Raw genomic sequence first — 26,878 nt, forward strand, 5'->3', positions numbered from 1 at the left:
ATATGTGAATGTGCGCCTAATTTTCTAAAAACTGAAACTTGAACTACAGATCCCAACAGGCATTACTAGGCACCTGACTTGCTTCTGCACAAAGGTCTTAAGTTTCTTGCCAGCGCAGTGATCTGGAGGACGCCATGAATTTGCTGCTCTAAAGTAAGTTTCCCGATATATTAAAAAAGAAATTTTGGTGGCGGGGTGGGGGTGGGGGGCGGGGAAGGAGAGTTGTAATTTTCAGATGTTACTTTGTTCTTCAGGATTAGTTTTAGCCGTAAGTTCGGAGTAAGGGGGGATGTTTAACAAATTTGAATCTCTGGTAAGTTTTTCAAAATAGCCAAAGGAGTCTACTGTAGACATCCTTTCTCCGGTTCGTCAAGAATTCCTGTAAATGATCTGTGTCTCTGGACTCTGCATTCTTACTGCGGAGGGTGGGGGTTCAATCCCTGGTCGGGGAACTAAGATCCCATAAGGAAGGTGGGCCAAATAAAAAAATTAGCACTAAGATTCTAATATTTGGAGTAAGCAATCCATCTTGTCTGATTTTCACGTTGAATTTATTGAAAGTTGCCTCATTTCGCCATTTCAGATTATGTTTGCACTCATTTTTCCAAATAAATGTGTCTTCGTGTAATCGCTCAGTTTATCTAGTTATAAGGCTTTGGCTCTAAAATCTGACCCCATAAAGACAGGGAGGACAGCTTGGAGGAGGCCATCAGTGAGCAAAACAGCTGCCCTGTGCTTCAAGCGCTTTTACTAAGCGCTTCTCTTGGTGTCAAAGCTTCCTGGCATGTACCTTCACAGGGCCATGGGCCAAAAGTCACTGATGACAGCAGTGTAAAGTAGCAGCTTTTTAATACATCATGCTCAGGATTGGGGGCGGGTAAGGATTATTGGGGTTTCTTACTTTCTAAAATATTATATTGAATGTTTAACTTAACTTTTACCATGGTTTAACTTAAAATGTATCACTCATGTAAGAAGGAAAAAAAAAACCTAAAATTGCATCAAAGTAGGTCGGCCATTGTGAAAGTCCTGCTTCTCCGTCAATCACAGAGCATTAGTGAAGTAGTAAGCTAGTCCCTGGGGGTAGTTCTTAGAACCACGCGCTGTCAGTCAGGTCCTGCAAGAAACTTGACTCCTAGAGAAAGTTACACACGCACGAGTTTTATTAGAGGAAATGCTGGTGTGGGAGAAAATAAGGAGGGAACTGGGGCTGGGAGAGCCGTCAGACCGCGAAGGAACCGGGGAGTGGACGAGGGGCAAAGCGGGGTGCGCGCATCCTGCTTCCCTTGCAGTCCGCGGGAGGAGCGCCACGGCAGGCGGGAGGGGCTCGGCGTGTCCCCGAGCTGGGTTCGCCTTGGCAGTCCACCGGAAATGGCCCGGGGGCGGTGGCCTCGGCACAAACTCAGAGATGGGTTTCAGACCGCAGCGCTGGCATCATGATCAGTTACGGGTACCAATTCCGCGGAGCCGCAAGGCCCTGGCGCCCTGTGGGGATTTAGAACCACAAGGTCTTCTCTGTATCCAGGATCAGGAGGCCTGGGTTTGAATTCCTAGCCGTAAAACACTAGGCGAACCACGTAATCTCTTTGAAATCAGTGCACTGGCGACCAGGCCCTGGGTCAGCTCTTAAACACTCTCTTTCACCGCTGCTCTCTACCCCTTTATTTGTCCACCGCCTCTGCACGACTGCAGTTTCCTCCGAAGGAAACCCCCTGCTCAGTCCCTCCCCAGGCCTACTCTCCAGTGAGCTTTCCAGAGTACACATCTGGTTCCGTCATGCTCTCAAATCCTCCAGTACCGATTGCCCACAGGAGTACCTAGCCCTCAGCGTGGAGAGCTGGGACAAAGGTTGCAGGCTTGAAAGTGTATGCGAGTTACCACAAAAAGCCAAGGTTGGCTGACGAGAACAGAAATAAGTTCAAAAAGAAATGACTGGATCATGTGAGCCCTCCAGGCTAGACTAGCTAGCTCTCTGCACTCTTTATCAGACAGGTAATGAGCAGACTGGGAAGGTTATTTTGTGCATGTGCTATTTGTTAGCTCCCCCAACCCCTACCCTTTTCACTTTATAAAAACTGGAAAATAAAACTCAAATTCTTAGCCTCTGTTGCTAAAACTGGCCAACAAAACATGGGCTGGAATTTCAGAGGAGGGCGTCCTCCCAAAATAGAAAAGCAGGGTCTCTGAAAGACTTCTGTCTTTTGCTCCTTTCCTTCTCTTTTGCCCGGAATGCAGATGTGACGTCTTGGGAGAAAGCAGCCATTTTGTGCCTTGCTGTGTGGTCAGAGGCATACACTAAGAACTGCAGGATGAGAGAAAGAACTTGATTCCCTGCAGACAGCCTCATTTGATCATCACCTGACTCCACTACCTGTAACCTCATCACTAGCCTTTCCTGTCACCCTGCGATCTGTTACAGTCCAAGCATTGACCAGGTATCTTCTGTAGATCCTATTTCCCCTCTGTCAGACGTCCTCAGTCCTCCCTTTTAAAAATCACTATTTGTGTCTGTTAAAGTGTTACTGCTGAATGCTCAGACTTTAATCAGCAGCACTGTGGGGTAGGATGTTCACTTACGGAAGAGTCAGGAGACCTGACATTAGTCCTGTCTTTGCTGTTGACCAGCTCTGTGACCTTGAGCAGGTCAGATCAGTTCCCTCAGATGTAAAAGGGGGGCTTGGACAGGCTCTAACTTTCCAACTCTTATTTTTCAATTACTTTCTGAAGCCAACTGTGAAATCGTCCCAAGAGACCCGGAAAAACCACAGATGATTGGTAGTACAGACCCCAAGAAAAGTGTACAAGGGAGGAAGCAAGGAGCAGTCCCAAGTAGGGAGGACCCACGCAGTGTTTGCAGGGAGGGGCAGCGGGGAGAACGGTGGTGGGCTGTATCAGCAGCAGGGGCTGAAACGACCTGAAGATGGCTTAAAGTCTGATGTCTGTCTGTCAGTTACCACTTCAGTGTGTGATAGTCGCTCAGTCATGTCCGACTCTGTGACCCTATGGACTGCACCCCTCCAGCTTCCTCTGTCCGTGGGATTTTCCAGGCAAGGATACTGTAACGGGTTACCATTCGCTTCTCCAGGGGATCTTCCCAGCCCAGGGATCAAACCTGTGTCTCCTGCACTGCACAGATTCTTTACTGACTGAGCTACCAGGGCTTTGCTAAATGTTTTTATATGCAAAGCTAGGCATTTAGGGCAAGCATTCTTGGAGATTGATGGGGATCTTCTCAGGTGGTGGGAATATTTGACAAAGGTGTGTGTCTTCAGGGTCTTAAAGGAGTCTGTTGAACCATTCCTTCTAAATGTTACTGCACAAGGCCATGGGCTACAGTATAAGCCATTAAATACACGTCTGTAGATTAAACCGCAGGTTCCAGGATGGGTCGACTTGATGGGAAGGTCATTGTCCTGACAGCTGCTGCTCAGGGGATCGGCTGGGCAGCCGCATTGGTAAGTTGTTATCTTTTGTTGCTTGCTTACTCACTTTTGTGGTACAGAATTCTGGGGCCAGGTACCACGGTTATTTAGTTCTGCTCTTTTTTTTTTTTTTCCTTTTGTGCTTCTGTTGTCTTAAGTTACAAAAAAGGAAAGTGACTCCTCCGACTCCAGGCAGATGAAGGAATGAATACCTCACATTTATCCTATGACATCACTGATAACCTTTGAGCTGAGAAACTTGTCTGTCTGCCTTAGTTTCTCTGCACCATAATAAAGTCACTGAAGGGGCCCTACAGAAGTGCATTGTTTTCTGAAATTATGTCAGTTCAGAGGCAGGACTCCAGACTTACGAAACTATCAAGTTATCTTTGCCTTCTAATTTGTATCAACTTCTCTCACATGAAACCCCCACCTGAGCTAATAATCCACTTTTATTAAGAGGAAAAGTGTTGAAATAACCCATTTTTCTTTTATTATTTGGATTTTAGTCACTGCTCAGAAATAGAATGCAGGCTGTAAAATCAAAGAAAGGTAGTATTTTGAGAGGTGTTCAATAACTGAATCCTAGTTTTTTAAAAAATATATTTATTTGGCATTACAAAGTCGGGCTTCCCAGGTGGCACAGTGGTGAGGAATCCACCTGCCAATACAGGAGACACAAGAGACTCAAGTTTGATCCCTGGGTCAGGAAGATCCCGTGGAGAAGGGAATGACAAGCCACTCCAGTATGCTTGCCTGGAGAATTCCATGGACAGAGCACCTGGTGGGCTACAGTCCATGGGGCATGACTGAGCAACTGAGCACACACACACACACACACAAAGGGACAAAGTCAACTGGCAAGCACAGTGTATGTCACATTGTTCTAACTAATGATAAAACAGACTAAAAATGTGAAGAACGAGGTGAGACTAGGTAGTGTGAAATTTCACCTATTTCTTGGGGAAAATAATAGCGACAATAAGATAAAGGGGAGAGGCTAAGTGACTCTCGGTTCACGAGAGCAGTTTAACCAAGTAAACAAAGGATTTATTTGTGCGTTGTGTCTACCAGGCTTTTGCAAAAGAAGGTGCCAAAGTCATAGCCACCGATATCAATGAATCCAAACTTCAGGAACTGGATAAGTACCCAGGTAAGCACCTCCATAGCTTGATTTTGACATTGGAGTCTACAAGGGATTATAAAGCATTAACACTTTACATGTTGAAAGAAAATTCCTTAGCTGTTCAGCTCCACGGGCCTTCTTTTTAGAGCCAGATTCTCTGATACCCAGTTTGTATTCTGTGAGCCTGCAGACAAAAATCTGTACACTTAAATGTATGAACGAAGTTTTTAAGGTGCATATTTAAAATTTTTTATTTATCCAACATGTCAAAGGATTCAATAGCTAATTATGAAGTCGGACGTGACCATTTAACAGTCATTATGACAACTTCTTACTTCTGAGCCCCCCTCCTCTAAGGGCAGCAGTGTCCAAGAGAAACATGATGTTTGTCACAGGCATAATTTTTTCTAGTAAAATATACATTTAAAATGTTAAAAGAAACAGGTGAAAAGTTTAAGAATATATTTTATTTAACTCAATATATCTAAAATACTGTAATTTTAACGTACTCACGATCAAAATTATTAATGGGGTATTTTACATTTTTTTCCTAAATCTGTGAAACCTGTGTGTATTTTACACTTAACAGCATGTTTCCAATCAGACTAGCTACACTTCAAGGGCTCAGTAGCCACATGCAGCCAGTGGCTACTATACTGGAAACAGCTCAGCCCTAACATTACGTATCACAACCAGAGACTCTAAGAGATTATTTAGATGTTTATTACCCCTTATACTATGGGCTTCCCTGGTGGCTCAGACAGTAAAGAATTCGCCTGCAATGCAGGAGACCCAAGTTCTATCCCTGGGTCAGGAAGATCCCCTGGAGAAGGAAATGGCAACCTACTCCAGTATTTTTGCCTGGAGAATCCCATGGACAGCGGAGCCTGGTGGACCAAAGTCTACAGGGTTGCAGAGAGTCACTCAGGCATGTGCGATTACCAGTTTCTTTCTACCACTTACTACATACACCACACTGAACCTAGCTCCAATATCAGAGAGGTTCAGGTGACTCTGAAAGAAATCAGAACAGAGCACTTATTTAGAAGTTGAATGGAACAGGTTCCATGATCAGCACAGATCAGTTCACTGACCTAGTTGTCTGCACTGGCCTAGTTAACTGCACGAGACTATCTTGAATTGTAATTCCAACAAATCAAGCTGTTGGAATAGAAAAGCACAGCACAAAGGAGGCCTTTCTGAACCTCGGTTTCAGTCTTCCCTTCTGTTTATAAACTTTTCTTTCTATATCCAAAACAGAATGATGAACCATGTATTATTAAAAAAAAAAAAAAAACATAAAAATAGTGACTGCTGCTTCCGTTCGAGAATGTTCAGGGGGTTTTGAGTAGCTGGTGCGGTGTGTGTCTCTCACACCCGCATGCCAGATCTCTTGTGGCCGGTGTTCAAGTGTTTCATCCCTTTGTCTGGCCTCTCATTTCTTCTCCTTGTAATTTGGTGCAGAAATAAGTGATGATAGCTTTGGCCAGCAGAGTCATTTCTGAAAAATAATAGAATTAACATAAAGGTAAAACACACAAGTAAAAACAATACCTTATCTACCGCCCCTGCCTTTACCCTTCACACAGACAGAATCCAGCATCACTGTAGCAGGGACTTGGCCTCTGGGGGAAAGAATGGGCTGAAATGAGCTGACTCGCAGCGATTACTGCTGGCTTACTGAGAAGCATCTGCTATCGATCATCCCCATGTCACTGTGAAGTCTTTATTCAGAAAAGACCTTTATCATTCAATTTAGAGACTAGAGAGAAGGGGAAGAAGAAAGAGAACTGTTATCGGGAGGTCAAATAGGGAGACTTCAAGATTTTTACTGATAGTCTTAAGATTATGAAGACCCTACGGATGGGCAGCAATCCTACGAAGCCTACCATACAGATATTACCATCTTCATACTTGGAAATAGCTGAATCTTCAAAGCTAAGCATCCTTTACGGAGACAGGCAAATAATGCCCTTTGTTTTATATTTCAGGTATTTACACTCGGGTCCTTGATGTCACAAAGAAGAAGCAAATTGACCAGTTTGCCAATGACATTGAGAGACTTGATGTTCTCTTTAACGTTGCTGGGTAATTCACAACTTTTCACTTCCACTCTTCTTACAGAAAGCTTTCTGCAACTCTCACACAAAGAATTTTGATAAAGCAAAATTATTCATTGTGAACCATAATATATTCCTTGGGGAATATGGCTAAAATTTTGGACATAATTTTTATTACAATTAAGATCAGCAAGTAAAACAGCCGTAGACATTGACATAGGCTTGGGGTCTACAGGCAGTTAGGGTCACTCAGGGCACCAGCACTAACACGAAGCTATTGCTCTTTTCAGGCCTGGTACCAGGCTCATGCCAACAGACTTGTCACTGATGCTCTACTAAGACTGATAAAATAATATGAAAAACTTTTCCAGTAGAGTGTCTTTAAAATGACCCTCTATCAGAGTACATTTAAAAGAAGCCAAGTACTCAGATTATTGAATGTGAATGTCCCCACTTTTTTGGCACATTGGCACCCCACTCCAGTACTCTTGCCTGGAGAATCCCATGGACTGAGGAGCCTGGTGGGCTGCAGTCCATGGAGTCGCAAAGAGTCAGACACGACTGAGCGACTTCACTTTCACTTTTCACTTTCATGCATTGGAGAAGGAAATGGCAGCCCACTCCAGCATTCTTGCCTGGAGAATCCCAGGGATGGTGGAGCCTGCTGGGGTCTCACAGAGTCCGCAAGACAAGCGACTTAGCAGCAGCAGCAGCAAGTTCTTTATACCTCCCAAGCTCAGTGTTTCTTATTGGGACAGTCAATCCCAGCAAAAGAAGGTTCACGTTGTACCTTTATACACAACACAAAGAGAATGGCTTAACTGAACGTCATGGGGGTGGTACCAAGCTTCCTGAACCACGCATGTAAAGCTAGAACTGGAGCAGCTACATGTAGATACAGCCACCGCTGGAACCCACTCTCCCTTCTCAGACGTATCAGTAGATGTGAGTAAATAGGATCTCAGTAGATACCTTCCAGATGTCCCACTTTTCTTAGGTAGTGTTACATTTATACTCCTGCATTGGTAGAAGAATCCTAGAACGTTCTAATATAGTTTTATGGTTCTACCTAATCATGATTCAGAGTGAAAAAAAAAAATCTCTGCGTTCATACTTTATCATATGTTACAATGTATGAAAATTAAATTAGAGCAACAATTTGTGATGATCTGGTTTATAAATAACCTGCTCATCCCTCATATGAGGATATACACAGAACCGTGGAAAAAACAATTAGCAAAATTAGTTTTTGAGCATCTGTTAAGTTTTCAGCAACCTAAAGGATACAGAAATAGAGCCTGTGATTCTTGCTGTCATTCAGTTGAACTGGAAATACAATGGTGCATAGGAATCAGAACCAACAATCTTTTATAATTAATTACATAATTTTGGTCCAGGGACAGTGAAATCAATAGGACTCAAGTGTTTAGAAAGCTTCCTTGAGGAAATGTGACTTCAAAAGAGTGAAGTTTATATTAAAGGTTTTGCTTTGTTCTGCAGTGTTTACTCAGTATGTTAGAACTGTAGAGTAGGGGTACTGCTTTGTTACCCTGAGATGTTGAGACTTGTTTCCTTGAGTTTAGATTTCTCCTTGAGAATGTTAAATTTGTGCCACCAGAGGGCGCTCTTGAAATAGTAGTTAAGCATTCTATTCTCCTTTGTTTTTTATTTTTTTTAAATGGGTTTCCCTGATGGCTCAGATGGTAAAGAATCTCCCTGCAATGCAGGAGACCCCAGGTTTGATCCTTGGGTCGGTAAGATCCCCTAGAGAAGGGAATGGCAACCCACTCCAGTATTCTTGCCTGGGAAATTTTCCTTGGAGTTTTGATTTCCCTTGAGAATGTTAAATTTGTGCCACCAGAGGGCGCTCTTGCTCTTGAAATGATCGTTATACAGCGTGTTCTCATTTGTTTAGTTTTGGGTTTGGGGTTTTGCGGTTTTTTAATATGTATTTATTTTTGCTGCATCAGGTCTTAGTTGCAGAATGCAGGAATCTTTCATTGAGGCCCACGGACTCTCTACTTGAGGCAAGCGGGCTTAGTTGTCTTTAGCATGTGGGATCTTAGTTCCCTGCCCAGGGATGGAACCCACATTTCCTGCACTGGAACCTGAATTCTTAACCACTGGACCATCAAGAAATCCATGTTTATTTTTAATGACAGTGATTTTCCTGTGCAGTTGGTATAAAATCTCTTATGTTTCTTAGTTTCCAAACTCCTGCTTTCTTTTAAAAGAAGTTTTTGGTCTTAAACTTTTTTAGCTTATGGTGTTAGAATACTTCACCTAATGTACTAAGTGATACTAGGTTTGACTTGTTAATAGTCTTGGTAATGGAAGGGACAATGGTCTAAGCCAATAAAGAACAATGAAAAGGATAAGGAAATTCAATAGAAGTTTTTTTAGGATGATCATTTTCCCCATTGCTTAATCACTCTTCCAGTTTCGTCCATCACGGAACCATCCTGGACTGTGAGGAGACAGACTGGGATTTCTCGATGAACCTCAACGTCCGCAGCATGTACCTGATGATCAAGGCTTTTCTTCCTAAGGTAAGGTGACCAGCATCGCTAGCATAAGCACCAGGAAATAAGTGGGTCTCCACACTGGACATCCAGAGAGGATCCCCAGTCTGATAATAGCTCACATACTGACTAACCTGTATTGAACATGTATATCAAGACGTTTAATAGAAATGAACTCGTTTAACTTTCCACTTCATTCACTCAAGGGCTATGGGCCAGGCTGCATTTCAGATGAAGAAGGCATCAGAGAGCTAAACAAAGTCCTTTCTATAATGAAGGTCCTGTGTTTGAGGGGTGAGATGGGACACTATGTCATCAAATAAACATATAACATGTGGGATGGTTGTGAGTACTATGAATTAAAAAGATGCTAGTTTATCAGAGAGGTCCAGGAGGGCCTCACTGAAAAAGTGTAACTTTCATAGAAGTCCCAGGGGAGTGAGGGAGCCGACGGTTCAGCATCTGGGATTGGCAGCAAGGAGGCTTGTGGGACCAAAGCAGCCTGATGAGGTAGGTGCTGCTTTATCACGTCCAGTGTGTGGAGGGATGAAGCTGGGGGGTTAGATAACTTGCCAGAAGTCATGTGACTAGTCAAAAACTAGCCATTTAACTAGGAAGTGGTTACAGCCGGGATTTGAACCCTAGAAGCTGGGCCCCTTCTTTCTTTCCTTTCTTCCTTTATGGCTGGAGTGACTTTCTGTCGCTGTGCAGGGGTTCTGTCTAGTTGCGGCGAGCTGGGGCTGCTCTCCAGTGCTGCTGCAAGGTCTTCTTGTTGTGGGGGCTTCTCTCATTACGGAGTACAGGTTCTGGGTGTGCGGGCTTCGGTAATTGCAGCTCACCAGCTTAGCAGCCGTGACGCACGGGCTTCATCGCTTTGCGGCGTGTAGGATCTTCTCAGACCAGGGGTTAGTCCTGGCTTGTCCCCTGCATTGGCAGGCAGAGTCTTAACCACTGGACCACCAGGTAAGTCCTGGGCCCCTTCTTGAACGTCAGTGTCTAGACACACACTCATTGCTTTTCTGTACCCTGAGTATTTGCCTTGCACTCCTGCTCTCAGCCGAGCCACAGAGGTACCAGCAAGGTGAGAGACAGCGTGTGCTAAAGAGAGAATATTCCTCCTGAGTCTGCTGCCCTCACATTCACCAGCCTTCACACAACTCATCACTGTTTTAAATTTATTTTACAAAGAACCATTAAGTGCCTTTCAACTGAGAGCGCCACACTACGTGCTCTGGGGGAGGGGAACAGAAACATGAAAAACACTGACTTCAGATGAGCTTATGAGCCAGCAGTAGCAGACTGCACAGGCTCAGACAATGAACAAGGTGGACTTTGCACAGAACAGGCTCAGTTCAGGGTTGTAAATTGAACCCTAGTGAAATGCAGAAACGCTGGGCTCGAAGAAGCACAAGGTGGAATCAAGACTGCCAGGAGAAATATCACCTCAGATATGCAGATGACACCACCCTTATGGCAGAAAGTGAAGAGGAACTAAAGAGCCTCTTGATGAAAGTGAAAGAGGAGAGTGAAAAAGTTGGCTTAAAGCTCAACATTCAGAAAACGAAGATCATGGCATCTGGGCCCATCACTTCATGGGAAATAGATGGGAAAACAGTGGAAACAGTGTCAGACTTTATTTTTTTGGGCTCCAAAATCACTGCAGATGGTGACTGCAGCCATGATATTAAAAGACGCTTACTCCTTGGACGCTTACTCCTTGGAGGAAAAGTTATGACCAACCTAGACAGCATATTAAAAAGCAGAGACATCATGACCTTTGCCAACAAAGGTCTGTCTAGTCAAGGCTATGGTTTTTCCAGTGGTCATGTATGGATGTGAGAATTGGACTGTGAAGAAAGCTGAGCACCAAAGAATTGATGCTTTTGAACTGTGGTGTTGGAGAAGACTCTTGAGAGTCCCTTGGACTGCAAGGAGATCCAACCAGTCCATTCTAAAGGAGATCAGCCCTGGGTGTTCTTTGGAAGGACTGATGCTAAAGCTGAAACTCCAGTACTTTGGGCACTTCATGTGAAGAGTTGACTCATTGGAAAAGACTCTGATGCTGGGAGGGATTGGGGGTAGGAGGAGAAGGGGATGACAGAGGATGAGATGGCTGGATGGCGTCACCGACTTGATGGGCATGAGTCTCAGTGAACTCCGGGAGTTGGTGATGGACAGGGAGGCCTGGCGTGCTGCAATTCATGGGGTCGCAAAGAGCCGGACACAACTGAGCGACTGAACTGAACTGAAATGCAGGAGAGCTGCCCCTCTCCTCCACCCCAGCTGGGTTAGATGACTGGCACACTGAATGCTGCCCCAGCCCAGGGCGGGAGATGAGTTTTTTGATGGCAACACAGTTGCTGATACTTTGCTGTGGACATTAAGCCTAATGTCAAGAAGGATACAGAAGAAAGCTAAAAGGAAAATTGGAGAAATTGACTTAGTAATGAAGGAACTTTTTTAATCTACTTCTTTGCGTCTAGAAGGAATCTTTGGATTGGCCCTGGTGGCTCAGATGGTAAAGAATCTGCCTGCAATGCGGGAGACCTGGGTTCGATCCCTGGGTTGGGAAGATCCCCTGGAGAAGGGAACAGCTACCCACTCCAGTAGTCTTGCCTGGAGAATCGCATGGACAGAGGAGCCTGGTGGGCTACAGTCCATGGGGTCACAAAGAGTTGGACACAACTGAGCAACTAACGTACACACGAATGTTGAACTAGCAAATTTTTAAAATATATACATTTTGAAGACTTTGTCCTTTTAGTTTTTCTTTTTGGCCAAACTACACGGCATGCAGGATCTTAGTTCCCTTTCAGTTCAGTTCAGTCACTCAGTCGTGTCTGACTCTGCGACCCCACAAATCGCAGCACGCCCTTTACCAGGGATCAAAACTGCATCCCCAGCAGTGGATATGCAGTCTTAACCGCTGGACCACCAGGATTCCCAGGATTGCATTTTGTTTTTTTTTGCCTGTTTGGAGTTCACGTGAATCTGAACTGGAGTGTATTTCTTGAAGACTTGAAGACTCAAGATCAGAGGAAAAGCAAAGGCTATGGTAAAAGAGCAAGCTTGGGTCAGATGGATAAGCCTGTTTCATGTGTAGGCGGCACATCTGTACACCGAATGTCTGATAGACACTGGGAAGGATGTGGGTGTAAGGTACAGTGGAAGCCAAAATTTATACTTGTTAAGTGTTCACTTTTAAATATCAAATGCTAACTTTCAAATTAGTGAGTTTGCCTATGAGGTAAAGCAACTTAACAATAATCCATGTGAGCCAGTGACACTCATGTGTAAAAAAATCCCAAGAGATATTAATGACTGGGATGAGAAATCAGAAGTCACTTGTCAAGTGACGCTAACGGGCCTGACCCGGGATTTTGGAATCAGGTGTTGGAAGACCTTAGGCAGGCCTGAGCTCTGCCCCTAAGTCGCCACGGGACCTGGGAGATGACACTCCCTCAGCATCTGTTTCTTCTATTTAAAATGAGGGTGACAGATTCCACAATCCTTTCCAGCCGTAATTATGTTCCTTAAATATGATGCACATGTACCAGCTTAGAACTTTCCAGGGGAAGCCAGAGTTTGCAGTCTAGGCAGATTTGTAAGGTCAGGTGGTCAAAACACAGGAATAATACTGGAAATTTTTGTTCATGAATTATTGTTGTTGTTCAGTCGCTCAGTCGTATCTGACCCTTTGTGACCCCATGGACTCCAGGGTTCCTGACTAAGCATACAGAAAACCATACCTGTGGCGGATTCATTTTGATATTTGGCAAAACTAATACAATTATGTAAAGTTTAAAAATAAAAAAAATAAGAAAAAGAAAAAAAAAAAGAAAACCATTCCAAGACTGAAAGAGCACTGAAAAAGCAGAGAACGAACTACAAATACTGTAAAAGGAGGTCAGTGCAGAATCCAAGGCCCATCAGAAGAGAAGATCCATTACAGCAAGGATCCGGGAGTGTCTTGGATATTTGGGGGTTTTCCTCCTTTGCTGAATCTTAGACGGGTCCCTCACACATTGAGGTGCTGACCAGACATTTGCTGGATGAAGAAATGAATCTTGGTTGTCAGTCCGGGTAGAGGTCATGCATGGAATCACTGAAGACAAGCCAGGGTCTGCCAAATTTAGGAGCTGAGCTCTGGTCAGTGAGGGCAGAAGAGCTCACAGTAGGCTAACTAGATATAGCCAGAGGGAATCTTTAGAGATCTTTGTAGCACCTGCCCGAGTCTCTGAGAAGTCAAAGCTTGACAGCACAACCATGTCCAGGCACTTCATTTTATTGTTGCACCTGCCAGAGAGGAGCACTCACAGCAAGACAGCAGGTGCTGAGCTGGTGGTGAGAAGGCAGCGTGGGAGGAAGGCAAGGACTGTGGGTTCTAGAATCAGCCGGCAGACCTGGGCTAAGCGCATAGTCCAAGGGTTAGAGGGCAGCAGTAACATGTCCTGGGTGACTGTATTCCAAAGCACTGCCTGGGGAATTTATTGCATTTCAGAAGATCGGCGACTGAACTTATTCAATAGTCCATCTTTATATATTAAACTGTGTGTGTGTGTGTGTGCTCAATCATGTTATCATGTCCGCGTCTTTGTGACCCCATGGACTATAGCCCACCAGGCTCCTCTGCCTGTGGAATTTTCAGGCAAGAATACTGGAGTGGGTTGCCATTCCATTTTCCAGGGGATCTTCCCCACCTAGGGGTTGAACCCACGTCTCTTGTGTCTGTCTCCTGCACTGGCAGGCAGATTCTTTACCACTGAGCCACCCAGGAAGCCCCAACTGGGCTACGTATATTCCATGGGCTTCCTGGGTGGCTCAGTGGTAAAGAATCCACTTGTCAATGCAGTAGACACAGGAGATGCAGGTTCAATCCCTGAGTTGGGAAGATCCCCTAAAAAAGGGACTGGCCACCCACTGCAGTATTCTTGCCTGGAGAATTCCATGGACAGAGGAGCCTGGTGGGCTACAGTCCATGGGGTCACAAAGAGTCAGACATAACTAAGTGACTGAGCACGCACAGCACATGTATTCCATGTATATTAAAAATGGATTGTATATTTCAATTATACCTCCATGAAACTGGGAAAATTAATTAAGGCAGGTTATGTTATTTGCTAAAATGGATAAGAAAATAATTTTAAGGCTTAGTTTTCAGCACTGTTATACTTTGCTAATTTTCCTGGTCCTTTATTACAAGGACTCCTCTTTATTATGATCCTTTTTATTGTATAGACGCACAAGTTGGGTTAAATAGTTTCTTTTTCTGCCACCTTGACCTCACTGGGTCACCTCAGCCTCTCTTTGTGTCCCTTTAGTCCATCCAACATAAGACCTTTGGTTATTTTAGACTTTCTGCTCTTAAGTACAGTTAGTAGCTAAGTATCAAAACAGAAAGTAAGAGTGCCAGAAGGAAACACAGCATCTTGGCAAACTCATCTCTGGGTCATTGAACCACTCGCCTTCTCCATTCCTCACCTCTCTGGAAGCTGCTGGAGAAACTTGCGCCAACGGAAGTGACTTTTTTCTTAGAGCCCTTTCACTGCCTACGGAGACTCCTCCCCCGTAGAAACTGCGTACTTGCCTTTCATAACAGAGCATGTCCTGGTTTTCCTCCCTGTGTCCTCCATCTCCCCCAGCACTTATTCTGACTCTTCACCATCTCCGCCTTGTTCCGTACAGCCATCCCCACACCCTCTGATTTCAATAAGTTGGTGCCCATATTACCACCAAAATCCTGACTTTCTCTGCCCACTGATGCGGAATAAATAAGTACAGAGACAGAGCTTGGAGAAAGTAGGAAAATGGCTTTAATCTCCAGTGGGCCAGGAGGAGAACACAGCAGGCCACGACCTCAAGAGCTGAGCCCCCTACGTGCGGAATCTGAGGGCATCACATAGACTGGGCTCGCAGTTTGGGGTGTGTGATAAGGAGCGAAGTAGTGAGAGTGTTGCATTCTTTTCTGGTTTCAAAACAGTCAGAGCTGGCATCAGGTAGCCCATAATTGGGCCTGGCAGTCCAGTAATCAGGTCCATTTGCCTGTGGTTTATCATACTGCGGCCCCTTTTTGAAATGCAAAAAGCTGCAAGGGGTAGTCTGCAAAAGAAGGGGGAAGGTAAGCACCTGGTCCACGATGTAATTTACATAGAGTTAAGGGGCAGAAGGTGCAGGTTGTAATTTACATAGTGTCTGGTTAGTTTTGTGAGATACAGACTAGTAACCGTTGCAGTTAAGCCGAGAGTGATTAACTCTTTCAGGCCCGTTTACGTTCCTTCTCTAGTCTGGTCAGTTTCTTTTCCTTTCCTTGTTCTCAGCAGAGGAAAAGCTTCATTGCTATTTTTGCTGCAACACCCATTAGACAGGCATTCTCTCCAACTCTCACTTCTTCCCCCTCAAACCTTCATGGGTGGGTACCCATGTGAATCTGCATGCAGTGCAGGAGACCCAGATTCGATCCCTGAGTCGGGCCTGGAGAAGGAAATGGCAACCCACTCCAGTATTCTTGCCTGGAAAATCCCATGGACAGAGGAGCCTGGTGGACCACCGTCCATGGGGTCGCAGAGTCGGACATGACCGAGCGACTGACACTTTCAGACTACCCATGCCCTTGCACAGGTGTGTATCTCTTGAAAACACATATATGTCTTTTAATTAAGTATAAAGTGAAGTGAGTGAAGTCGCTCAGTCATGTCTGACTCTCTGGGACCCCATGGACTGTAGCCCACTAGGCTCCTTCGTCCATGGGATTTTCCAGGCAAGAGTGCTGGAGTGGGTTGCCATTTCCTTCTCCAGGGGATCTTCCCAACCCAGGGATCGAACCCGGGTCTCCTGCATTGCAAGCAAATGCTTTACCGTCTGAGCCACCAGGGAAGCTGGCAATTAAGTATAAGTTCCTCTGAAAACATTTTCAATTCATAGCAGCTTTTTTTACTGATGTACCCTTTTAGGTCTGGGGCAGAGCTCAGCCATGTGCACTTGAACCTAGCCCCTCACAAAGTTTCGATTTATTAAGTGTACTGACTGGCTGCTGGGTACCCTGTCTAGGAAGACAGAACAGTCACACACCCTCCTTTTAAGACCTTCACACTTTCCATGGGGGATTCTGATGGAGGTATTGTTGGGTAACACTGCCTTAGATGGGGTGGGGGGTAGAGCCCTCACTGCAGGCAGCCAGGTCCCAAGTCCCAATCGAGTTACCTCAATTGTCTCCACCTCTGTTGCCCACAGACATCTCTGGTCTCTACCCTTGAGCCGTGTCCGACTCCGCGACCCCATGGACTGCAGTCTGCCAGGCTCCTCTGTCCATGGGATTTCCCAGGCAACAATACTAGAGTGAGCTGCCATTTCCGACTCCAGGGCATCTTCCTGACCTACACTGGCAGGCAGATTCTTTATCGCTGAGGCCCCTCATTTCCTAAATCCCTGCATCATCTTCCAGTGATCCCCTGTACATGAGACAGGGTAATTTTTCTAACCTGCAAATCTGAGCATGCCACTCCCCTCTGCATTAAACCCCTCATTGTCTCCACCGCATTGCCTTCTGGTTTAAACCCAAATTCCTAAATTTAGCCCCTTTGGCCTCTGCAGCTTTCTAATATTCCAGCTTTCAAAACATCAGCCATCCTCTGCATGCCCCGCAACCTTGGCTGACTCCTTCTCGCCACACCCGACTCCTTCTCTGTGTCGGACTCTGCAGACATGGAGATGATGCACGATGGTACAGGTGGATTTTTGAGTTTAGCATGAAGGAACTACTGCTGAGATAACATTCCTGCTGCAGATTGTATCGGCTACTTGGATCAGACTGGTAGTTCTACAGGCAGGCCGGGACTGAGTCATCTGTCTTTGAATCGCTGGTCGTGACTCTGTATCTGACCACAGTAAGTAGTCAACAAGAATGATACATGGTAAGAGTGTTCCATCAGGAACACACAGTAACATTAACATTCATCAGCCTTTCATTTAGTTCAGGGTCCCTTCTTGGTCTTGCCGATGCTCTTATGCCCCAGGAAGGCAGTAACCCCTTGAGTAAAGTTCCTGCCGATGTATACACAGGCCGTCAGTTCCCGGGAGTGACTGGGTGAGACCATTAAAGCTGCTTCACGGTGCTTAATGTTAACTGTTAATAAGGTAGCTCTGCAAACTATAATAAATGTACATCTTTTATTTTGGGCTTCCTTCATAGCTCAGTTGGTAAAGAATCTGCCTGCAATGCGGGAGACCTGGGTTCGATCCCTGGGTCCGGAAGATTCCCTGGAGAAGGAAACGGCAACCCACTCCAGTATTCTTGCCTAGAGAATCCCATGGACAGAGGAGCCTGGAGGGCTACAGTCCATGGGATCTCAAGAGTCAGACACAGCTTAGCGACTAAACCACCACCACCACATCTTTCAGTTTAGTTCTTATTTTTGGCCGTGCTGGCTCTTTGTTGCTGCATGGGCATTTCTGTAGTTTCCGAGAGCGGGGGCCACTCTCTAGTCACTGCACACAGGCTTCTCACTGAAGTGGCTTCTCTTTTGCAGGACACAGCAGGCTCTAGCTCACGTGGGCTTCAGTAGCTGCAGCTCCCGGGCTCCAGAGCACAGGCTCAGGAGTTACTGTGCTTGGATTTAGTTGTTCCACTGCATGTGGCATATTCCCAGATCAGAGATCGAATCCACATCTCTTCTTTGGCAGGTGGATTCTTTACCACTGAGACACCAGGAAAGCACCAAATGTACATCTTTTAAAGAGGTAGAATTTTTAACCTACAGAATAGCATGTTTTGGGGGGTTTTTTGTCTTTGTTTTGTTTTGGCAGATGCTGGCTCAGAAATCTGGCAACATTATCAACATGTCCTCTGTGGCTTCCAGCATCAAAGGTAGGCGTGTCTTCCTCTGGGAATCATGACCCATGGACTGACACATCTTCAGGAGCTTAAGGGTTTGGGGAACAAGCACAGCAGAGATCATGTAACCCACACATGAGTTCAAAACTGCTTTTTTTAAAACTGGAATTAAGCACCAAGCCTTTTGCCTTAAATATGAACCAATCATGGAACTAAAGTTTGCTTGCTTTGCCCTCCTTTTTTTTCCCCCTCTAAATGGATATAGAAATGAAGATCAAAATGGGGGAAGGAAACATTTATCCATTTAATTAATCAAAAAAGATGTACCGAACATCCACTAGATGCCCCTGACCCCAGAGAATCCACAGCCCCAAAGGGGGAGAGAGATGGGGAAGCACACATCTTCTGCAGCGTGATAGGATTACAACAGAGCTCTGCACAGAGTGCCCTCGTGGTACCAGAGACGGACCTCTGCCTGTGGACTGGGGAGAGCTGCACAAAGACGTGTGAGCCAGCCCTCAGCGAGAGGTCAAGCTGCAAACACGTCTGTGATGCAGACATGGAGATGATGCCTGATGGTACAGGTGGATTTTCGAGTTTAGAATGGAGGAGCTACTGCTGAGATAACATTCCTTCTTTCAGCAAGGATACACAGTAAGCCCTCCTGGGAGAGAAATACAAAGAAATAGGTTTGGTTGAGTTGTGTTTTGTTTCCCTTTGATTTATCCTTGTTGTTTGTTTGTTTGTTTGTTTGTTTTAATTTGGAATCCACCTAAGAGTTCTACCAATTGATGATGAAAAGCTAAGGGTACAGCTCTCACTTAAATGTAGCATCTCAACACAGAAGTCTCACCTGAATTGTGCCAACAATGATACTATGTCCCCAGATTCAGAAACTAGCCCTATTAATGGAGAAGAACTGATATCAGTTTTTTAAAAGGGTGGAGTGTGAGGAAGCAGGACAGTGGTCTCCTGCTTCCTAAAGGAGACTGCTTTTTATTTCTTCCTCCCCTCCTTCTCAGGTATGATATGCCCTGGTGGCTCAGTGGTAAAGAATCTGCCTGCAATGCAGGACACCCAGTTTCCATCCCTGGATCAGGAAGGTTCCCTGGAGAAGGGAATGGCAACCCGCTCCAGTATTCTTGCCTGGAGAATCCCATGGATAGCGGAGCCAGTCCATGGGGTCGCACAGAGTCGGACACGCCTGAGTGACTAACACCTGCTTTCCTTCTCAGGCGTTGTGAACAGGTGCGTGTACAGCACAACCAAGGCGGCCGTGATCGGCCTCACAAAGTCCGTGGCTGCAGACTTCATCCAGCAGGGTATCCGGTGCAACTGTGTGTGTCCAGGTGAGCTGGGCACTGTGGGACCGTGAACTTGACCTTTCTGACCTTCTGGCTGCCGCTCTGAAAGGCGTCTGTGCAGGCTAGTTTATCACATGTTGTGTTGTCACTGGGCAAAGCTCGAAAGAAAAAGAGCCTAGGCTAATAGAGACACAGAGGTAGGGAACAAACACGGACACCAGGGGGAAGAAAGCAGAATGGGCCAATTGGGAGACTGGGATTGACATACATATACTACTATGTATAAAAGAGATGGCTAAGGAGAACCTGCCGTATAGCACAGGGAACTCAACTCATTGCTCTGTGGTGACCTAATGGGAAGAAAATCCAAAAAAGAGGGGATATATGTATGCGTATAGCTGATTCACTTTGCAGTACAGCAGAAACAGACACAGCAGTGCAAAGCAACTATACTCCAGTATAAAATAATACAATTTTTAGAAAGAGAAAAAAAGGGGGGTTATTAAGATAATAGTCCAACAGTAAGTTGGGAATAAGATCCTAAGTCATTAGGAACAACCTGCAGATGTGTTAAAAAGCAAAATTCAACCAAGTAAATTTGAAAATCTAATTGGCTGTATTCAGTGATTCATAAATCAGGTGGCATCCTGTTTAGCAACTAGGTGGATGCTCCAAGGAGTTCTATACAAATGGAAAGTTTTTATGGAAAGGAGGATGGGGCAAGGAAGTCATTGGCAAAAGAAAAGAAAAGGATTTTCTAGGCTGTGTTCGTGTTGAGTTGCTTCAGTCGTGTCCGACTCTTTGGGACCCTAAGGACTGTAAGCCTGCCAGGCTCCTCTGCCCATGGGATTTTCCAGGCAAGAGCATTGGAGTAGGTTGCCATTTCCTCCTCCAGGGGGATCTTTCCAGCCCAGGAATTGAACCCACGTCTCTTACATGTCCTGCAATTGGCAGGCAGGTTCTTTACCACTATGCCACCTGGGAAGCCCTATTCCAGTCTAGGGAGGAAGGGATGGCGTGAATTTTATCATACAGATTGCCTCTTCTTCCTCTGGGGGGAGAGAGGGCCCATGAGGCCGATACCTCACTGGGTGCCGACCAGAAAATTCCAGACTGGTTGATTAAGATTCTATTTCTGGTAAAGACTGAAACTGCAGTTAGGTTAGGCATTAAATACAGGTTTGGTATCATGGGCTTTAGCACAAATGATGCCATTTTGATTCAACAAATCCAAAGTATTTAAATGCTACTTGTGTGGATGGGGGCCATTCTAAACCCTGTGTCATAACTGGCCTGGGCTTGGTGTTTTGGAAGCAGGCCAGGATGGTCTTGTCAGAGAAAAGGCGAAAAGTAGGCTGTACTCCCAGCACAGCAGGAAGGAGAAGGAGCCTTCGGACACAGGGAGCCACTGAGGCAAGTCAGTCACCTGGGGTGGCCCATAGGCAAAAAGGAGGGATTAATACCTTCCTTTATGCTATACAGAGGGGGTCGGCAAACCGTGGTCTGCAGGCCAGATCTGACTCACCACCTGTTTTGTAAACACAGTTTTATGGGAACACATCTCACCCAGTTTGCTTCTGTACTGGTTAAGTCTGCTTTCATGCCAAAGTCAAAGCTGAGTAGTTGTAACAGACCAAATGGTTCTCGAAGCTAAAAATACTTTCTCACTGTTGACTAAAAAGTATGCTGGCCCCTCATGTAAAGGAAAGGAGAAAAGGAGAGATTATTATTAGTAGAAAGGACATTTATGTTTATACTATACAGCAGTCTATTAAGCGTGCAATAGCAGTGTGCCTAAGAAAACAATGTGTATATCTTAATTCAAAAACATTTTATTGCTAAAAAATGCTAACCATCATCTGAGTCTCCAGTGAGTCATTATCCTTTTGCAACAGTAACAGCATAGATCACTGATCACAGATGGAGGGCGGTTCCCTCCCACAGAAGAGGAAGGCAACATATGTATACCTATGGCTGATTCATGTTGGTGTTTGGTAGAAACCAACACAATTCTGTAAAGTAGTTATCTTTCAATTAAAAAATTAATTAATTAAAAAAAAGAATACAGTAATAATGAAAATGTTTCAAATATTGCAAGAATACCAAATGTGACACAGAGACACGAAGTGAGCAAATATTATTGGGAAAATGCTGCCAGTAGACTTGCTCAAAGAAGCACTGCAAAGACCTTCAATTTGTAAGAAATGCAGTACTTGTGAAGTGCAGTCAAGCAAAGTGCAGTAAAATGAAGTCTGCCTGTTCAGGGTGCTGAAGAGGAATTACCAACTTCCTCTCTGAAACCAAATTCAGTATTGCATGTCCAGAATCAAAGTTTCTCTTCGTAGTTCACAACTGCTCGTGGTGGGTGGGGTGGAGAAGCATTTCACAATGACCCGTGGGACCTTTCCAAACCCGAGGGGCACACCAGAATTCGGGGAAGGAGTTGATGGGGGAGCACTGTGTATGGTTTGGAAAGCAACACAGGGGATTCTGATGGCATCCTTCATGGTCTCCCCTTGGTTGAAAACCACTGACTTACTAGATAAAAGGGGTGAAGCTACCAAGTAACCTTCAAGCCGCAGAATTTCCAAGATTGAAGTGTTCTGTTTAATTTTTCTTGGACCGGAAAGGTAAACTCAAGTAACACTAGCCAAGAGGAGGATCAGGACTCTCCCGGCAGTCCAGTGGCTAAGACACTGCGCTCCCATTGCAGGGGTCCCAGGTTTGATCCCTGGTCAGAGAACTAGATGCCACATGTCTCAACTGAAGATGCTGTGTGCCACAACTAAAACAAATAAATAAACAAATGTTGTTTTAAGAAAAGAAAGAGGAGGATCTGACAGGAGAGACACAGTTTTGCTAGGTTTTAACATACACACTGGTGATATTGTTGGCTATTCTTGGTGCCATTTACCCAGTGGAATAAAATGTCTAATGATTTGGAAAATGTGGTTGTTTTAAAGCTGGACTTTTTGGAAGGCTGGAAAATATATCCTCACACTGTCTGGGACAGGGAACTAGCTTTGACTCACTGAGCCAGTCACAGAAGAAAATGTGACAAGGAATGAGAGTCTGGGATGGTACTGATGGACGACACTTCAACACCAGACTGGTGTGGACGATGGCAGCGTGCGTCAGTCTGCACGGGGACTCGGCGGAGTCAGGTGGCTGGAATCGAGGGAGAGGACTGGGCTTGCCTCTCAGCCTTCACGTGTTGGTTGCTCAGTCGTGTCCAGCTCTTCAACCCCTTGGACTGTAGCCTGCCAGGCTCCTCTGTCCATGGGATTTCCCAGGCAAGAAATACTGGAGTGGGTTGCCATTTCCTTCTCCAGGGGATCTCTCTGACCCAGGGATCGAGCCCGGGTCTCCCGCATAGTAGGCAGATTCTTTAGCATCTGAACCACAAAGGAACCCTTAGTCATTAAGACCGGTCACATGTAAGATATGGTGCGCATCTGCCCCAGTGGGCAGCAAGAATTTGAGGAGGTTGTCTTGAGCACACCGTTGGTAGAATTTTGGACTCTAAGGAGGCTGTTGATGAGGCAAGTGAGGAAAATATCAGAAATTGGATAGAGAGAGATTTTTATTATGTGGTATAAGAATTTCATCAACACTATTGCCTGCAGTAACTGTGAAGGGTGGAAAATGTTCCTGATGAGCCAGGCGATATAGCCAAGGCAGCAGCCACCCATCCTGTGGAAGGTTCCGCCTGCTCACAGTAAAGTGTGAGAGCAGAGAGACAAGCTAAGGACAGGGCTGTTAAACAGCAAGAAGCCAGGATTTTTAGGTTTCGAAGATTCCCAGCCTTTCCAGAGAAATGGCAAACGATAATAAAATTAAGATTCTGGTTCTGAAGGAGGGAGATAAACTGAGAGATTGGGACTGATGTACACACACTACTCTGTATGATGTAGATAACCGAGGATCTACTGCATAGCACAGGGAACTCTACTCAATACTCGGTAGTGGCCTCCAAGGGAAAAGAACCTAAAAAAGAGTGGATGTATGTACATGTATAACAGACTCACTTTGCTGTAAACCTGAAAGTAACACAACGTTGTAAATCAATTATATCCCCATAAAAAGTTTCAAAAGAAAGAAATTGTTTCCGAGCAAACGTCCAATCCCTGACACGCCCAGGAATATGGTCTAAGGATGGAGCTGAGGCTATGACCGTGAGATCATTTTTTTATGACCTTAGAAGGATCATGTGGTCTTCCTGGAGTAGTCTTGTCAGCAGAAGAAAGGCTCTGTAAAGAGAATTTGCAGATCACAGAAATTAACAAAAATGCCTGGGAACTTGTTCTGTAAGGAATGTGAACTAAGTGGGATTTTTTTAAAAACAAATTTTTTTTTTAATTCATTTATTTATGGTGCTGGATCTTCATTGCTACATCTGATAGCTCACAATTTAAACATTTTTAGTCATTTTTCTTGTTTTAATTAAAATAATTTAAAGTTATATTTTTTTCAATGAGAAATATGAAACAATGGTTAAAATAGGAATTTGAAACCAATGAGAATTTCAAGATAATGAGGAAAATGTAGAGCCACTTAAGTTATCCATAAAGTATCATGTGAATGTGATGAGACCAAAGTGTGTCCTGGGAATGCTGGGTGCTTCACCGATAATCCCTACCTAGTATGACAAAGAATAATAGCTTGTGTTTTTGAAAATCATAGAAACATTATTAAAGAAGTTATAAGACTGTTAAATAAAAGGGCAGGCAGGTAGAGGAGAAATTGTCACTCCAAGTCATGAATAAAAATTTCACTGATCATTGAATTATACAGAAAGCAAGTTTAAAGTTTAATTGCCAATTTCTTTTTCAGTCTAAGTAAGTAACCAAGCTGAATGCCCTCCTTTTATTTAGGAACAGTTGATACCCCATCTCTGCAAGAAAGAATACAAGCCAGACCAAATCCTGAAGAGGTATAGCTACTGTTTTAAATTTTTAAATCCTGTGGTTTAAAAAAAAAATTCCGCTTCCTTACCTAGAGTAGACAAATCCGTAGAGACAGAAAGGTTGATGGGTGGTTGCTAGGGGGTGGGAGAAAGTAGGTCGGAAGTTGTTTTATAGGTATGGAGTTTCAGCTTTGCAAGATGAAAAGAATTCTGGAGACTTGTGCCACAATACTGTGGATCTACTTAACACTGCTGAACTGTACACTACACTTGGTTATGATGGTAAATTGTATATTATGTGCATTTTACCACATTTTAAAAAAACATAAAAATGCCCTCTTCTTTAGTACTAACTTTCTGATCCGTCACGGTGTCTATAGGTTTTAATATAAAACAAATAGTTTGAGTAGCTTGGGAGTTACCATAGTCCTGTTTGGTCTACAGTTAATGATATTATCAATAATGATATTGTCCTGTATCCTGTATCATGCATACTTAGTCAAGTCAGTGGTTCCTTTGTAGATTCCTCTTGCCTTTGACCTCCTACAGGTGTTGCAGGAGCATTCATAGTTCAGCTCACATCACTGATGTCCAATATGGTTTCTGGTTACAGGCACTGAGCGATTTCCTAAAGAGACAGAAAACAGGAAGATTTGCAACTGCAGAAGAAGTAGCCCTGCTCTGCGTGTACTTGGCCTCTGATGAAGTGAGCACTGTTCCTCCTGGGGGGTTCATTATCCTCAATCACGTTTGGCCACAATTTGCTGATCAAAATAATGTAATTTAGGACGTGATCACATATAGGTGCTAAGATGTTGCATTTACAAAGTAGGGATAGGTGCTGACTTAATTTGCTTGACATTAAGGCCACTTTGACTTCAGCCACCAACTTATCCTCGTTCAGCTTTACATGTTGCTAAATCTGATAGCAAATGAAGCGGTGAAAGATTGAAAAAAAATTCAAATTGCTCAATTTAATTAAAATTAAATGGCTCAATTTTATCATTCTTTTCAAAAATTACCAATTTGGGAAACAATATAATGATTAAGCAGTGACTTAATGTAAATCAAACCAGTGAACCTCCAAAATTGTGAGAGCTTCAAGTAAAATGGGGAAAGGGTAAATCAGATTTGTGTCCAGGAGGCAAAGAATTAGCATCTGGTGCTTTCAGTTTTATTAGTGATTTGTTTAGAAGAATCCCCCTACATCCTCCTTTTTGCCCCTGTGAATTCTTACTTGTTTATATTCATGTATGGAAATTCATAGTTCTGTCTCTTTCCACTTTGCATGTATTTAGTAACCAGTTTCTTCCTTATTGGCTGCTGTATATTTTGTGTGTGTGTGTATGTGTGTGTTACTCGCTCTTTCCGACCCCATGAACTGTAGCCTCTGTCCATGAGATTCTCCAGGCAAGAATACTGGAGTGGATAGCCACACCCTTCTCCAGGGGATCTTCTAAACCGAGGGATTGAACCCGGGTCTCCTGCATTGCAGGCAGATGCTTTAGCATCTGAGCCACCAATGACATACAGTTGTGAAAACAGAAACTTTTTTGTTAGAAATATTTCCTATAAGGTATAGAGCACGAAAACATCCCCTGTGTTTTATGCCTTTGAGTAATAACCAACCAGGAAACTAAAAAAAGAAAAGCAGGGGTAGGTGGGAGTAAGGAGGTGTGTTACTGATCAGTCAGCATCTCCTGAATGAAACTTGTACACATCCGGTAGTTGGTGAATGTGACAAACGCAGAGGTTGAAATGTTTTAGCGACAGAGTAGTGACTACTTCTCAGAACTATTTGTAGCAGTTTTTCTTTTTCATAGCTGAGAAAACTGCTGGACAGATTGTGATGGAACCAGTATATTGACCATTTTGATTTCTCTGAATCCATGTCTTCAGAAAAGCTCGTTTGATCTGGGGGTACTGCTGATAAGCTAAATTGCCCTGATTTAGCCAGAGCTTCAGATCAGATCAGATCAGTCACTCAGTCGTGTCCGACTGTTTTGCGACCCCATGAATCGCAGCACGCCAGGCCTCCCTGTCCATCACCAACTCCAGGTTAGCAAATATTTGGGAACACTCTGGCTTGAAATACACAACAAAAGGACCTTTGCCTTTTAAAAAGATCCTGAAGAGTCCATATGTGATCAGACAGCCTGCCTTTTAAAAAATCTAAGTGAAACTGGGGGTTGTTTCTTGGTAGAGTGACTACTAACCCATTCATTTACCTAAATGTTTTATATGCTCAGTTTTCATATGTTGTACTTTACAACACTCTGTACTCCTGTTATGATGTCTTTTCCTTCCTACCTCTTCCATTATTTTAGGTTTCAGATGTATTTAAAACTAAGAGCACAGATGTGAGTCTTGATTATCCATTATCCAAAGGTTTAAGTTAAAATATTTCTAAATCTCTACCACAAGAATCACTTCAGCTTTAATTCTTTGGAAAAATAAAAATTCTATGGGAAAAAAACCCATAAATTTTTAAACTCCTTTAGTTTTGTACAGATTTAGATGTCTGAAACTAGTATAAATTGTTTTCTTGGTGAATAGATTATAGTAATTATTATTCACATAAATTTAAAAAAATACATTTAGTGCTATTCAGTTCCTGGAATTAGCCATGTATATTGATTAACTAAGTGTACATCTTTTTAAACAAAGTTCTGTTTGGTGATTGACATGACCACTTTATGACTGACACA

The 26,878-nt window shown here is 44.1% G+C and overlaps 1 protein-coding gene across 3 annotated transcripts in view; it reads left to right on the forward strand.

Moving 5' to 3' along the window:
* BDH2 (3-hydroxybutyrate dehydrogenase 2) overlaps nt 1–26,878 on the forward strand; it is a 27,625-nt gene continuing 747 nt past the window's right edge. The window contains exons 1-10 of one of the 3 annotated variants that reach the window (XM_070372076.1): nt 1–153; nt 2,236–2,435; nt 3,273–3,455; nt 4,497–4,575; nt 6,540–6,636; nt 9,049–9,157; nt 17,933–17,993; nt 19,196–19,309; nt 24,139–24,197; nt 24,784–24,876. In XM_070372076.1, coding sequence (XP_070228177.1) covers nt 3,384–3,455; nt 4,497–4,575; nt 6,540–6,636; nt 9,049–9,157; nt 17,933–17,993; nt 19,196–19,309; nt 24,139–24,197; nt 24,784–24,876 — 684 coding nt within the window. In that variant the 5' untranslated portion in view covers nt 1–153; nt 2,236–2,435; nt 3,273–3,383. The remainder of the gene's footprint in view (nt 154–2,235; nt 2,436–3,272; nt 3,456–4,496; nt 4,576–6,539; nt 6,637–9,048; nt 9,158–17,932; nt 17,994–19,195; nt 19,310–24,138; nt 24,198–24,783; nt 24,877–26,878) is intronic. The other 2 variants (XM_005890476.3, XM_005890475.3) reach the window with 2 other exon arrangements.

The sequence above is a fragment of the Bos mutus genome, chromosome 6 (genome assembly GCF_027580195.1).
Source record: "Bos mutus isolate GX-2022 chromosome 6, NWIPB_WYAK_1.1, whole genome shotgun sequence".
Lineage (NCBI taxonomy): Eukaryota > Metazoa > Chordata > Mammalia > Artiodactyla > Bovidae > Bos > Bos mutus.